This window comes from Cicer arietinum, chromosome 5 (genome assembly GCF_000331145.2).
Source record: "Cicer arietinum cultivar CDC Frontier isolate Library 1 chromosome 5, Cicar.CDCFrontier_v2.0, whole genome shotgun sequence".
NCBI lineage: Eukaryota > Viridiplantae > Streptophyta > Magnoliopsida > Fabales > Fabaceae > Cicer > Cicer arietinum.
This window is the reverse complement of record NC_021164.2, coordinates 70,046,346-70,062,417: the sequence shown is the minus strand read 5'-3', so window position 1 is coordinate 70,062,417 and position 16,072 is coordinate 70,046,346. Positions and strand designations below refer to the sequence as shown.

Genomic DNA, 16,072 nt, shown 5'->3' with positions numbered 1-16,072 from the left:
ATTAAAATATTTAAATTAATAATTTAAATTATAATAAATATAATATTAATAAATAAATTAAAGTTGTGGACCCAACATATTTCTTAAAAGTTAATCTAAATAATGAATGAGTTGCATCACATGACAAAATGAAAGTAGTTGATCCAACAGAGTGAACTCGCATAAAACTGAATTTTACATAATTACATGTTGGCAGACAAATTTATCCACAAAAAATTGAATTTTACTTAACTAAACGTTGACCAATTTATTTAACCACCTTTGAAAATCTCTTAAAAACTCATAGTTAGTTCAACATATTGGAGGTGGTCTTAGACATGTTTGCCCCTTCAATGCATCCTCATCCTCGTTGCATTCTACAATTTTCTAAAAGAAAGCTAAAACTATCAATGCTCCATCCATTGCCGTCTTTCAAAACATTTCTTTAAAAATTTCAGTTGAATTATAAATTTTTTAATCTTTAAATACCCGATAAATATTTTTCATTGGAGTTCAGACTATATAGATATAGAGTTTCATGTTGCTGGTTCAAGAGTAAATGTTGGACTCCATCACCCCTTAGGTTATTGTAGCATGGGTGGTGTATTTTGAGATGATTTCTATATTCTTCGCTAAAAAATATGTAGGTGGTGTTGGGGAGTCCGGGGGAGCCCGACATTCGGAATGGACTAAACAATGATTCATAAGAGACTTATACAGCACATCTCAACCTAAAACCTTAAGGCATTATGTTTATGAGTCTTTCTCCTTATATATCCAATATAGCATTCATTCCTAGTCAATGTGGAAGTTGTTGTGGTGCCTCTAAGGAGAGAGAGTTCGGCGGATGCGTTGGGAGAAAAGCAAAGTCGCAAGACGAAGTAGTTATGAGTTAATAGCAAAGTTAATATGTGTCGCATATTAAAATTGTGTATTAGCAACTTGTTTTTGGTACAAGGACTAGTTCACTAATTAAAATTAGTTTAGCGACTCACCAAATACAAGTACATTATTTAATTTTTCAATTAATACTAGTATATTATTCTCTTTTGTTTTTAATTTTCTTTTTCTTAAGTATATCTAAGTAACTTATAGTTGTGGTTGTTTGCAAATAATGCTATATTAAAATTTGAAAAGATTTTGAATACTATTTTTTTTTTTTTTGTAAATTGTAATTTTTTTTATTAAATATAAATATATTTGTATCTTTAATAGTTCAAGACATTTTCATCACAAAATATTCTTTTAAAATTATTTCAAATTTTAATTTAACATCCCCTTGTATTTTGTGCTTGTGTGCAAATATTGTTCCTATAATCTGTTATGACTACTTTTTTTAAACCACTATATTAATTATTGAAAATGTAGAATATTATCATTTTGTTATCGAATCCTTAAAATACTTCCTAAAAGAAATAATACTAAAAAAATACAACTTATTTTCAAAATAATATATGATTATGGTAAAAAACTGATTAACAATTTGATGATTTTTTGAAGAGTAATTTATTTTTGTGTGCTTAATTATGTATTAAAATGACAGTATCTTATACTTTTCAAAGAATAAAATTGTGGTTTATTTTATTTTATTTTTTCCGACGCATTTTATGTGTGTTGGAGTGAAAACAAAAATACTACTCCCTCCCTCTTAAAATTATTATAAATATATAAAATAAAAAATATTATTTTTATCAAATTATTTTTCTTAAATATTAATGTATTATCAATATCATAAATATATAATTTAAAATATTATGTATATTAAAAATAATACAAATATTATTAATTAAATAACACAATTGAAAAATAAGTGTATTAAAAAGTGAAAGTATATATATTTTTCAAATGGACATAGGACGTGAGTAGTATAGATCCCAAATTTCCACTTGATTTACTTGTCCTTGAAAATGGAGGGAAATAAATAACCGTGGATCATGGCACATGATACAGTTAATCCCATGTTAGTATTTTTTAATTTATATTTTACTTACTAATTAACCCGCACCTCACCATAATTAGTCGTTCTCTATGTAAAAGAAACAGCGACTACCACGACCACCGCACCATTGTCTCCGCATCGAAACGCCGTCGTTTGGAACGCGGTGCGAAGATCCATTGCGGCGTTCGTTCCAATTCCACGTTCTTCTTCGGTTACAACAATATTCATATTTCACCCTTTCACGCATTTTCGTTACCTCAATTTCCTCGAATTGTATCGAAGCCGCGTCGCGATTCATCGGAACATTCTTCCCGCTGCAGCTTCAGTTTTCCGAGCCCTAAATTATCTCACTACAAAACGTCGATTACGTTGCTGCACCATTTCCACGATTGATGCAAGGTTTTTCTTCTGCTCAACTTCGTTATCATCGGAATTTGTAGAAAACACCCTCCCAACAAGGGTTGCGATTTCGATTTTTGGTAGGATTAGGGTTCGGAGAAGGTTTTAGGGATTTGTAGGGTTTAAGCATGGTTATAACTGGTGATCTAATCGAAATCAGGGTGGTTTTGTTTCGGCTGAAACGAGACGAGGTTTGGTCTCGGTTGTGTTGATGATGGTAGATTCAATATGGTGAAGTTTTTAGGATTGGCTCGTGGGGTGGGTGAAGAACCCAGAGAAATCGTTTCAAGGTCGAATTTGACGAGTGAGTCCAGTGAAAATGGGTGGCTCATTAGGTTCTTTGACTCTTCGTTCTTCTGTGAGTGGATTGCTGTTAGCTACTTGTACAAGCATGATCATGCAGGGGTGCGTGATTATCTCTGTAATAGAATGTATACACTTCCCTTACAGGGAATTGAGGGTTATTTGTTTCAAGTGTGTTACATGATGATACACAAACCCAGTCCCTCTTTGGATAAGTTTGTTATAGATGTGTGCTCCAAGTCACTTAAGATTGCTTTGAAGGTGCATTGGTTCTTGTTGGCTGAACTTGAGGACTCTGATGACAATGATGGGATTAGTAGGATTCAGGAGAAGTGTCAGATTGCAGCCACATTGATGGGTGAGTGGCCACCCTTGATACGGCCTCAAAGTGCGCCTTCAAGCCCCGGAGGCAAGAACCAAGTTTTGAATAAGATACTGTCATCAAAACACCGGTTGTTGTCGCTAACATCTTCGCCAGCTACACAGAGATCTTTGTCATTCTCGCCTTCTTCGGGAAACAATTTGCAAGAGGATGGTAGTCCTCAGTCTCCTGAGGAGAACAAGTTGTTTAGGAAATTTATGCCGGGTTCGAAGGTTAGAGATGCTTTGCTTTTTAGGAAGTCAATTGAGAAGGATGACGACGACTCTGAAAAGAATGGTTTTTTCAAGAGGCTTTTGAGAGATAGTAAAGGTGATGATGAATTGGGTTCGAAAATTCGGGATGCTTTTCTCTTCCGCAAGTCATTTGAGAAATGTGACGAAGACTCTGAAAAGGATAATTTCTTTAAAAGGATCTTAAGGGACAGTAGAGGGGATGATGAAGAGTCTGAAAAGGATGGTTTCTTTAAAAGGCTCTTAAGGGACAGTAAAGGTGGTGAAGAAGAGGATTTGGCCTCAAGTTCAGAGGGATTTTTTAAGAGATTGTTTCGTGATAGCAAGAATGATTCTGAGGATAAAACACACACTCGAACAATGGAAGATGAAGAAAAGGAGGGATTTTTTCGAAAGCTTTTCCGTGAGAAATTTGAAGATAAGAAGGATGACAGTGATGGAAATATTGGCAATTCTGAAGAGAAATGCGCAAAGCCTGCTGAAGAGGATGAAAAAGAAGGGTTTTTTCATAAATTATTTAAGGATAAATTTGAGGACAAGAGAGATATCAATGATAAAATTGAAGATGGTACTAGCAAAGTTGAGGAAGAAGAGCCTTCTGAGTTTTCTTTGTTGAAAAGACTTTTTCGTGTTCACCCTGAAGACGGTAAAGGTGGTTCCGCCAATGAAAACAACAACAGTGGCTTATTTGAAAGTAGTCCAGGCACAGAAAATTTCTTCCGCAAATTGTTTAGAGATCGTGATCGTTCAATTGAAGATTCAGAGCTATTGGGGTCAAAAAAGGAGAAAGAGGTCTGTTGAATCTTTATTTAACAATTCATATTTGGTTTCTTTGTATATTGGTGGATTGTAATGAAAAACTGTAAATAGAGTCTGTGTAACTGTGTTACACTTTACCCAAAAAGAAAAACGAATCTGTGTTACATACTAAGTCACTAATTAATTGTCTTTTCAACCATACAAATGACTTAATGTCTCTTATATCGCAATACAAAGTCCAATTTACTGCATCCCTCTACATTTTGACACTGATTACATTTTTCAACCACATGATTGGCCACCAGCACTCATTATTTGGGACAGTCATATAACGGACGTTTGGTGCATGATATCTTAAACACTTGTTAGAGGCTTGAGTAAAAATTGTTATTGGTAACATCCCTTATTTTAGTTTGTGGGTTAGAGTCACAAGAGTACCATTGATATCAATTCATTGTGAAGTTTATTTTCATTTTATTATTCATATTTTGTTGGTTTAGTATTAAATAAACGACAATTTCCATCTATCATATTGTATGCCTCAATTAGATTTTATCATGTTACTTTGGTAGAAGTGTCCTGGATCACCAAAGCAGCGAAATGAAAAATCAGGAACAAAGCCCCCACTTCCAATTAATTTGTCACAGTTTCGTAAAGGAGCTTACCATGGTTCATTGGATTTTGTGCTGTCATTGTGTGAGACATCATTTGGGTTAGTTGATGTATTTCCAATTGAAGATCGCAAACGCGCTCTGCATGAGGTAATTCTTTTGCATTTTTCTTTGATTTTTTGTTTATCTTATTGACATACAGATAGGATGTATGAATGCGTTTATTTATATATATGTTTGAGTCTGTTACATTCTGTTGCTTCTGACACGTACATATTCTTTGTTATTCTGGTGTTTCAAGTCACTTGCGGAAATCAATTTGCATTTAACAGAGGCTCATAATACCGGAGGTACTTCTTAACTATCAATGATATTATATTTTAGTGATGTTCATTAGGGCTCAACGGATTCCACTAGTTGCTGTGAGTTTCACTAAATGGAGCAGATTATCGGTCATTGTCTTTTGCTCTTTTCTTTTTTATTTCTGTTGGATTTAATGTTTAGAAATTACTCCCTTCGGTCCTATTTATGAGAAACAAAAGAAACAATCGTGTATTTAGAAAACACATTAAAAGGAGTTAATGCTATATTTTTTCCAAAAAAGATCCTTAACACTCATTGAATGAACCAACTGGCACAGGAAAGATGGATTTATTGGTAAAATAAAATCAAAATAAAGTCGGGGTGTAAAAGGAATTTCAATAATTAATACATTTAAAAAGTGTACTATGTTTCTTATTTTTAAGACAAAAAATATGACCTAGTTGTCTGTTATAAATAGGATTGGAGGGAGTACATATTAATGGCTCAATTCTGGGGAAACTGGTGAGAAGTTTTTCTATAATATAATAGAATTGTCGTCTGTTGTAATTCTTTACTTGAAAAATACATCACTTTTGGGTGTGTCAATTATTTTGCTGCATTCCCTTTTCTTACAGTTTTCATTTATCCTCTTGCATGTATATGAGTATTGCTTTTCCTATTTTCCTAGGCGTTTGTTTTCCATTGGGAAAGGGTATGTACCGTGTAATTCATATTCCTGAAGATGAAGCTGTTCTCTTGAATTCTAGGGAGAAGGCGCCGTATCTGATTTGTGTTGAAGTTTTGAGATGTGAAGTGCCCAGGTATTGGATTATAGTCCTCATGTATTGTGGAAAATAGTCAGTAGTAAGATGAAAATCACTTTTCTGATATGTTGCCCTTCCTCGGAAACATTTGTTATAGCTTTTCCAAGGAGGCATCTAGTTCTCAGAAACTTTCTAAAGGTGGAATCCCTTTGGCAAATGGAGATGCTCTCTTGCAAAAGCCACCCCCTTGGGCCTATCCATTATGGACAGCACAAGAGGCGTATCGTAATAGCAATGAAAGAATGTCCAGATCAACTGCCCAGGCTATTGACCAGGCAATGACCCATGTATCTGAGGCAAAAATCAGAATTGTTAGAGTGAATCTTTCTGTGGAAAGACAATCACATGAGCAGCTGGAGAAGACTAATGTGGATCCACATGATGTTAGTTGGTGTTCTGCTTCAGCTTATAGAGAGGGTATACAAGAAATGGCTAGACCAGGGCATGACAATGATGTAGAGTGTGTAAGGGTAGTGTTGAAAGCTGATCCTGGGGTAAGAATGGAAGATATTGAGGATCCAGCTCCACGACGGAGGAAGGAGCATCGCCGTGTTCCAAGCACGGTAGCATTAGAGGAAGTAAAGGTGGGTCTTTCAGTGATATTCATGTATAGTGAGAATGGTGATTGTTCTCTCTCTCTCTCTCTCATCAACTCATCATTTGAAATGTACTCAAACAGTAGTTCCTACTGTTCTTATTTAATATATAGTTGAATCTGTTTAACCGTGACTAGCTCTTAAACTGGTCACCCTGTTCACTGTTCAGTGACCCATACTGCCTTTCATACAATTACTTGATGCCATGTAATATAAACAAATGATAAGTGTAAATTAGAATTATATCTTATTATAATATTTTCACTCATGTCTATGTATGGCATTTCCCCAATTCATGTTACTATTTCGATTTTGCTAACATTTTAAATATGGTAGGCTGCGGCAGCAAAAGGGGAAGCACCTCTTGGACTCCCTTTGAAAGGTGCTGGTCAAGATTCATCAGACGCGCAACCAAGGGTAAGGCACAGCTGTTGGTTTAGTTTTGTTCAACAACCTTAGAAATGCGGAGTTGCTTTACATGGCATGATTCCTTCAAACAGGCAAACGGAATTACTCCTAAAGCCAGTGATGCCTTGTCTGGTGAACTTTGGGAAGTAAAGAAAGAGAGGATAAAGAAGGCCTCTATACATGGGAACTTACCTGGTTGGGACTTGAGATCTGTAAGTATATTTATCGATCAAAATAATTTGCTTGATTTGCATTATTTTTGGAAAGTCACGAAGACATGAATAAACCCCGAGTATCTTTTAATCAATCAATGTTTACCACCTAAAGAAAACTGGTTCTTGATTTACTCATTTTCTATTCATTATTTATCAAACTCAGAAAATAATGTTTTGCAATTCCTAGTGACACTGACGATCTTGTACCATAACCATTATTCATCATATTTTTTATAATTTACTAAAAGCTCCTTTGGTATGTATGATAGAATAATGCTTGATAGTAGACTTGATAAAAATTTAGTACTATACAATGTTGGTATTACATCATACAAGATATTGTTGTGTGGATACCATGCCATATTTAATGGTCCTGTTTTTAACAATGGATATGATAAAATCTGATATTTTTGCACCATCTTCTGTATTTACATAAATTTACTATGTTCTAAATTGTAGAAAAATAAGGCTTCCTAAGTCTTAAGGAAAAAAACAAAACTCACTGCATACATAACAAAAAATATTAAAAAGAAGGTCTTGCCTGCATACGAAAATTAAATAAATTCTAATAACATAGATCTAACAGCTAGTGACAAATTAATATTTTCAGATTTGTATTTTTATGAGCTTATACATGAAAGCCTAGTTAAGACATAATCCCACGTACAAGGTTTGACTATGTTATACATAATTTTTATGCACAAAGGGGATTTAGTGGATAAGTTTGTACAATATAGTATGTGCACCAAACAGCTGATAAAATCATAATGTAGTGTGTAAGTTTATCCTATCATGCTTAATATGGTGTGCTAAAGAAGTCGTAAGATGCAGTGTATTAAATAATTTTTCTGAAAAATATTGCCGTCGAAGTATTTTCTGAATGGTTTGTATAGTTAGACTTGACAATATTAAGAAAGCAACAGTCTGAAGGAATGCTGTCCAGCAGTGCAACAATGAGGAAGGTTGACCCAAACAATTCGATGGAAAAGCTTGATTTTTGAATATACATCATGTTAGCATTGGAGACTATTGTTTGGAAAATGGGCTAGCCGTGAAAATTGTTCTTTATATATTTCTATTGATGAAATATTTCTTTCATTTTTTGTTTGTAGTTAGAGAATAGAGATTGCAACACACATTTGTATTGCACATATTATGATCGAATTAACACGGAGTCAGGAATGAGAATATACATTAGCAGACATGACCTTTATTTTTTTGACTCGATGAAAACAGCATTATCTTGTCTTTTTTGTTATTATCAATATGGCTCTATAATGTGTAAAGAATAGCCAATTGTTTCTCTATGAAGTTAATTGATCATCTGTTTGAGAATATGTGCTGCTCTCAGATCACAAATCCATTGATTATGATAGCAGAGTTTCCCCTTTCCACATAGGTTATTGTAAAGAGTGGGGACGATTGTAGGCAGGAGCATCTGGCAGTTCAACTCATTTCACATTTCTATGGTAGGTTGTCTCTGCCTAAATTTTCCTTTGCTCCTTCATATGCAAAATCTTACAATTATCGTTCTGGTGATGTTCATTATGGTGCAAACTGTTAGGATATAGAATAGAATAAAAAGGAATTAGACTAGAAATAGTAGTTAGAGTTAGAGCAGCTAGTTAGATGAATGTTTGTATAAATAGGAGGATGCAGCAGGCAAGGATAGAGGGAAGGCATTCAGATTTGTGAACATTTGGTGAATAGAGCAGTGGCTCTAGAAGAGGAGAAATCCTTGATGAGAGATCTTTCTTCTATGTTCTCTCTCTCTCTCTCTCTTTCTATATATATATATATATATATATATATTCTTTTTTAATCTTTCGATAAAATCGTACTTTCTTTTCAATTTAATTTCTGGGTTCATAACGCAAACATTGATTTTTGATATTATTTTGTCTTCCAAAAAAACTCATTTGTATTTATGATTTTGGTCATTGGTCAAACCAATCAACCAACTATTCTAACTGTTGCACTATCATTAACTAACTTCTCCTTAACTTCTATTCTAGCAATACGACGTCAAATTCAACCTTGTCCTCAACGTTGAAAACAGAAACATATGAAACACTGCTTTTCAATCTCTAGAGCATTCCCAACAAGTCATTCTCGTAAAATTATTTCTCAATTCTCCTAGTATCTTGCGCTACCTTTCCAATCCTTTTAACCATCTTGTTAGCACTTCCTTGGGTCTATGAAAACCCCCCCTCCAAAAACCTTTCTCTCTAGTCTTTGTTTTTCATCCTTTACTCACCGTCATTTTATCTCTGAATTGTTAACTCAAGTATCCCTATTTTTACTGCCTGTGTATTCTTCTCGAGTTATACCCTTTGTGGCAAAGTGCAAACCCTCATACAGTCATACCCTCTAGATGTCCTTACCACATGAGTCATGACCATACATTACTGTCTATTTTTGAAGACTAAATTTTCCTTGTAATAACTGTCAATTGGTTTAGAATAGATTGAGTATTCTCTGAATGACAGAAGAATTTTTTAGGGTAAGAACTGGGCTTACATGTGCATGTTCTTATGACTGATAATCCAAAATTTTTTGGTTGGTTATTACCTTGTCAATTGTGGCGCTTGGGTCAGTGCTTGTGAAATAAATTGGAACCATGTAAAAGCAAGACTGAAATCATCCAGTGAACCTGTTGGACATGCCTGATATTTTTTGTTCTTGATGCATGATTGGATCTTAATTTACTGTATTAGGACACAAGATTACACCAGGATACAGTAGACTTCTGTCTGTTTTATGTTTCTTGATGTGTTGGTTACTATCTTTAAGTATTTGTTCCAGATATTTTCCAAGAAGCTGGTCTTCCTCTCTGGCTGCGCCCGTATGAAGTGTTATGCACTTCTTCTTACACCGCTCTTATTGAAACAATTCCAGATACAGTAATTCTCTGCTTACACATTTCACATTTATTGAAACTTTTACATTTTTATCTTTACTAATTATTAGATATTTTTATTATATGATTTGTAGGCTTCTCTCCATTCTATCAAGAGTAGATATCCCAACATTTCAAGTTTACGTGAATTCTTTATTGCCAAGTATCAAGAAGATTCTCCAAGTTTTAAACTTGCTCAGGTAATGTAAACTAGAGATGCAGTGCATAATTGTGGACCAATCGTGTTCATCTTATAATTTTCAACAAATACTTAATTAAGCATTTTTTCCACTAGCATATATTATGTTTATCACTTTATCCCTGCCTTTGGGGCATTCTAATTTCATGTTTTCTATTGAGAGAGAGACTTGAGATATGTATTTGAATCTAAAATTGTATTCTGCAGCTTAGATGATTGCAGAGAGAAATTTATATTCATAGTTTCATACCCAAGTTTTCTAGAAAAGTTTACAAATTACAATCATAGAAGAACATAACTAGTTCGTAACAGAAAGCTAGGTTTGTTATGCTTAGATATGTTACTGAAAATCTTCTAAAATGTTAGAACTTATTCGACATTCAGAGTAAAAAATCCAATATATTCTCATTTTCTTATATAAACAGGTAAAGTATTGACAAAAAGGAAAGAGCTAAATAAAAATTTGTTTCTCTTGGTTGTTTGTTATCCTATTAGTTTATCATTCAAGGATTTCTTATCCTCCTTCCTTTGGTATGTATCCCTTCTTTGTCATGAACTCACAATCCACCTCATGAGTATATTATAAAATATTCTTTTATATTATATTAGAGTATCTTGAGTTATTTTCTATGATCAACTTATAATCATAGAGAATCTTAGAATATCTCTCATTATTATTATGATTTATTCCTTATTTAGGATTGAGTCTATGTTTCTCTATAAATAGAGATTAGTATTCAGTCATTTGTAATTAAGTTATCATAAAGCTATTATCAATAATATTCAAGCCCTTATTATTTTCTCTCCTCCTTTTCTCTAAAATCCCACAATTTCAACAGATATGTTACTAAAAATCTTCTAAAATGTTAGAACTTATTCGACATTCAGAGTAAAAAATCCAATATATTCTCATTTTCTTATATAAACAGGTAAAGTCTTAAATTTAGAAGGAATAATATTCTTTCATATATTATTATGAGGTCACTGGACTTATATATATACATGAGCCAACAGCTTATTTGAGGAAATATAGACAGCTAATTCTAAGGAAAACGGATCCCTGTCATTATGGGATTGATCCTATATACATAAACCTAATAATAGCAAGATACAACTGTTACAGAAGTACAATAAATATAAAACTGCCTAAAATACTAAGGGGAATCACGGTTTTGACACTCCCCCTCAAGTTGGTGAATAGGTGTTTTCCATTCCCAGGTTGGATATAATTCCTTCAAAGTTAATGCAGTTCAGCCCCTTGGTGAGTATGTCTGCAAGTTGATTCTGAGTGGATACATATGGTGTGCAAATCATGCCACTGTCTAGTTTTTCCTTGATAAAGTGTCTGTCAACCTCTATATGTTTAGTTCTATCATGTTGCACCGGGTTGTGGGCTATACTAATTGCAGATTTATTGTCACAATATAACCTCATAGGTTCATCTCACCTTATCTTCAAGTCTTCCAATATAATCTTCAGCCATAGAAATTCACATATTCCGTGGGTCATTGCTTGAAATTCTACTTCAGCACTCGATCTAGCTACTACACTCTGTTTTTTGCTCTTCCAAGTTACTAGATTTCCACCAAGGAAGATGCAGTATCCAGTAGTTGATCTGCTATCTACCACCGACCCTGCGTAGTCCGCATCCGTATATGCTTCAAGACTTACACTCTTGTTTCGTTTGAACAAAATCCCTCTTCCTGGGGTCCCTTTCAAATACTGGACAATTCTAAGAGCAACTTGTAAATGTGCTTCCTTTGGTTGGTGCATAAACTGGCTAACTAGACTTACAGCAAAAGCAATGTCTGGTCTAGTATGAGATAAGTAAATAAGCCTGTCCACAAGTCTTTGATACATTTCCTTGTCCACGACAATATCCTCCTCCGCACTTCCCAACTTTATATTTGGGTCCACTGGAGTACTTGCTGGTCTGCAGGCTGTCTTCCCTGTTTCTTTAAGCAAGTCAGTAATGTATTTTTGTTGAGATATGAAGATTCCTTTCTTGGAATGGGCAACTTCAATTCCCAGAAAATATTTAAGTCTCCCTAATGCCTTGATCTCGAATTCCGTGGCAAGACATTTACTTAGCATTTGCTGCTCCTTTTTGTCATCCCCACTAACTATAATATCATCTACATACACCAATAAAATTGTTACTCCCCCTAAATCTGAATGATTGATAAAGAATGTGTGATCCCCTTGGCTTTGTTTGTAGCCTAGACCTGTCATAACTTTGGTGAATCTTCCAAACCATGCTCTTGTGGCTTGTTTCAGCCCATATAGAGCCTTTCTTAGCTTGCAAACAGTTCCAGCAGTAACCTGCCCATTGTAACCAGGGGGCAACTCCATGTATATTTCTTCTTCAAGGTCTCCATGTAAAAATGCATTCTTCACATCAAACTGCTGCAGATCCCAATCATGATTTGCTGCTAATGGCAATATTACTCTGACCGTGTTCATCTTAGCAACCGAGACAAATGTCTCCAAGTAATCAACTCCATAGGTTTGAGTGAAGCCTTTGGCCACTAATCTTGCCTTGTAACGTTCAATGGTCCCATCAGCCCTGTATTTAGTTGTATATACCCACTTGCATCCTACTGGTTTTTTTCCAATTGGTAGGGTGACAAGTTTCCATGTCCTATTCTTGTTTAACGCCTCCATTTCCACATCCATGGCTTGTTTCCATTTCCTGTCAGATAATGCTTCAGATACAGAGGAAGGTGTGTGTGTGTGGAGTTGAGGCTTGTGAGAAAGGTTTTATGAGTAGGTGAGAATTTTTCAAAGGATAGGAAATTTGATAGTGGGTAAAGTGGTTGTTGGGTGCATGTTCTAGTTCTCTTTCTAAGGGCAATGGGTAGGTCTAGATTTTGGTCCGCCTGTGCTTCTAGATTTGCAGAAACAAACTCATTAGAATCATTGGAGTTTATAGGATTCGAAGGTGTTACCTCATGCAGTGATGATGGGTTGGATTCTTGGACATTGCCAGATTCTAGAATGGCTTTTTCTCTCCTTGAATATACCAGATTTTTCCCAAATTTTCCATCATTAGGTGCAGGTTCAGGTGCATGCCTTGCTGTTAGTTTAGGTGCAGGTGTAGGTGTAGGTCCTGCTGTTGATTCAGGTGCAGGTCCTGCTGTTGGTTTAGGTGCAGGTGCAGGTGTAGGTCCTGCTGTTGATTCAGGTGCAGGTCCTGCTGTTGGTTCAGGTGCAGGTGTAGGTGTAGGTCCTGCTGTTGGTTCAGGTGCAGGTTCTGTTCTTCTCTCAATTTCAGGGACATCAATGCCATTTGTCCCAATTTCAGGTCCAAATGTCATATTTGGAAGCATCAGAGTCTCATCTTCCTCTCTTACATTCTCCCCCTGAAGATGAGGCTGCTTGAAGTAGCTCTCTTGTTCGTTGAAGGCGACATCTCTTGACACATAGAATCTTTTTGATAGGGGGTGAAAACATTTGTACCCTTTTGTGTTGGTAGAGTACCCTAAGAATACACATTTGACAGCCCTAGGGTCCAATTTTCCCCTTTCATTACTATGAACATGCACAAAGGATACACACCCAAATATTCTAGGTTGGAGTTTATTTGTAGGATCCAAGTGTGGGTAGAATGAGGATAGGACTTCCATGGGACTTTTTGAGTCTAAGATTTTAGTGGGTAACCTATTGATTAGGTAAGTGGCAGTAAGAAGAGCTTCCCCCCAAAATCTCTTAGGAACATGGTTTTGAAAAAGTAGAGCTCTAGTTTGATTTAATAGGTGCCCATTTTTCCTTTCTGCAATCCCATTCTGTTGGGGTGTGTTCACACATGAGGACTCATGGATTATCCCTTCCTTTTGGCAAAAAGAGTTTAGTACAAGGTTAAAGTAGTCCTTGGCATTATCAGACCTAATTCTTTTGATACCGACCCCAAATTGATTTTTAATCATTGAGACAAACTGAAAAAACACGGAGCTAACTTCTGATTTTTGTTTCAATAAAAAAACCCAAGTCACTCGGGTACAATCATCTATGAAGGTTAAAAACCATTTAGCACCTGAGATATTAGGAACATAAGCAGGACCCCATACATCAGTGTGAACAAGAAAGAAAGGGAAAGGACTCATTTTATTGCTAATGGGAAAAGGTACACGCTTGTGTTTAGCAAGCTCACACACCTCACAATGGAGACTCTCCACATTTAAATTTTTAAACAAGGAAGGGAAAAGCACTTTTACAACTCGAAATGAAGGGTGTCCTAGCCGACAATGGTATAGTTGAGCTTTCTCTTTATTGGTCATGGTAGATTCAGATATGAGAGAGCGGCTCTTGGTAGGCAGATTAGGATCGTCCATGTAGTATAGGCCATTCCATTCTCTAGCATGTCCAATCGTCCTCCCCGAGTTCTTGTCCTGCAGTATACAAGAGTTGCTATGAAAAACAGCATTACATGAGAGATCTTTTGTGAGTTTTTGTATAGAAATCAGATTGGTGGACAGTTTAGGGACATGAAGGACATTTTTTAATGTTATGGATGGGCTTATTTTGACCTCTCCTTGTCCTGCTGCAGTTATAAGGGTTCCATCTGCCGTGGAAATTTTCTTGTTGCTAGGACATGGGGAATATGTGGAGAAGTATTTGGGTAGAGGGGTCATATGGTCAGTGGCTCCAGAGTCTAATATCCAGTAATGTGTAAATGGTGTATCTGAAACATTAAGCCCAAAAGAAAGTGGAAGCTTACCAGAATATGTTAAGGAGCATGTACCTGTGGGCTTCTCCAATTTACTAAGGAGGGATCTGACCCGTTCTATCTCTTCATGATTCAGCTGGACAGATTCTTCACTTTGTCCATTAGCAATGTATGCTTGCCCTTGCCCTCCTCTTTTTGGAGGGCCTCCTTTCGGCCCCCATTCTCGGCTTGGGGGTTTTCCATGTAATTTCCAGCACTTCTCTCTTGTGTGGCGCGGCTTGTTACAGTGGGTACACCAGACCTCCTCGTGTTTTTTCTCCATATTTGGAACCCCACTTTTCCTCTGGTTAGCAACCATGATTGTTCCTCCTTCAGCTATCATTGCGGAGCTTTCAGTGGTTGAGGTCTCCAACATCAGTCCTCTCCTGCTTTCTTCACTCCGGATAATGGCTACCACTTCATTAAGCCCGAGAACTTTCTCTTTTCCTAGGATTTGGATTCGGACCTGGTCATATTAAGGATTCAGGCCTACCAAAAAATCATAGACTCTATCTTGTTCAATATACTCCTTAAGGATTGCTGAGTCTTCTGAACACTTTGCTTGTATAACTCGATAGTGGTCCAATTCCATCCATAGAGACTTGAGTTGATTGGCATATTCTGTAACTGATTTGTTTCCCTGTTTGGCAGCCACGGTTTTTACCTTTACATCATAAATTTGAGCAGCATCCTTGGCCTTAGAATAAGTTTGTTCTACTGCATCCCAAATTTCCTTTGCTGATTTAAGGAACATGCAGGTATCACTGATTTCTGGGACCATTGAATTCCATAGCCACGCCATGATCATGGAGTCTTCTTCGTCCCATGATTTGAACTTGGGATCTGTTTTATCAGGTGCTTTATCAGTCAGGTGACTGACCTTTCCTTTTCCTTTCAAGATGGTCCTAATGAGTTGAGACCATTTGAGATAATTCTTCCCATTTAATCGATAAGCAGAATGAACATTCTGCAATTCTCCAGCAGTCTGGGGTTTGTCCCCAGTTTCCAGAATAGGATTCATGACCTCAGCCATGATCAAGGAAGAGAGGGTTGTGCTGCAATGAAGGCTGCAACAATGCTTAAAGGTAGCGCAGCAATGAAGGCTGCAACTTAGGGTTTACAGGCACGGAGGGTTGCGCTGCAATGAAGGCTGCAGCAATGCTTAAAGGTGGCGCAACAATGAAGGCTGCAACTTAGGGTTTACAGGCACGGTCAGAGGCTCCCAAGGATCAGGAGCTCTGATACCATCTTAAATTTAGAAGGAATTGTTAGAATATTAGAAAATATCATGAGGTCACTGGACCTATATATATACATGAGC

The 16,072-nt window shown here is 36.2% G+C and overlaps 1 protein-coding gene across 2 annotated transcripts in view; it reads left to right on the top strand.

The window, feature by feature from the left end:
• Positions 1 to 1,931: 1,931 nt before the first annotated feature.
• Positions 1,932 to 16,072, top strand: part of LOC101511777 (phosphatidylinositol 4-kinase beta 1) — a 19,208-nt gene continuing 5,067 nt past the window's right edge. Inside the window, exons 1-10 of one of the 2 annotated variants that reach the window (XM_012716478.3) lie at positions 1,932 to 4,024; positions 4,567 to 4,752; positions 4,904 to 4,952; positions 5,594 to 5,726; positions 5,827 to 6,313; positions 6,662 to 6,742; positions 6,826 to 6,945; positions 8,348 to 8,417; positions 9,754 to 9,851; positions 9,943 to 10,047. In XM_012716478.3, coding sequence (XP_012571932.1) covers positions 2,546 to 4,024; positions 4,567 to 4,752; positions 4,904 to 4,952; positions 5,594 to 5,726; positions 5,827 to 6,313; positions 6,662 to 6,742; positions 6,826 to 6,945; positions 8,348 to 8,417; positions 9,754 to 9,851; positions 9,943 to 10,047 — 2,808 coding nt within the window. In that variant the 5' untranslated portion in view covers positions 1,932 to 2,545. Of the gene's footprint in view, positions 4,025 to 4,563; positions 4,753 to 4,903; positions 4,953 to 5,593; positions 5,727 to 5,826; positions 6,314 to 6,661; positions 6,743 to 6,825; positions 6,946 to 8,347; positions 8,418 to 9,753; positions 9,852 to 9,942; positions 10,048 to 16,072 lie in introns of both variants that reach the window. The other variant, XM_004502873.4, reaches the window with a different exon arrangement.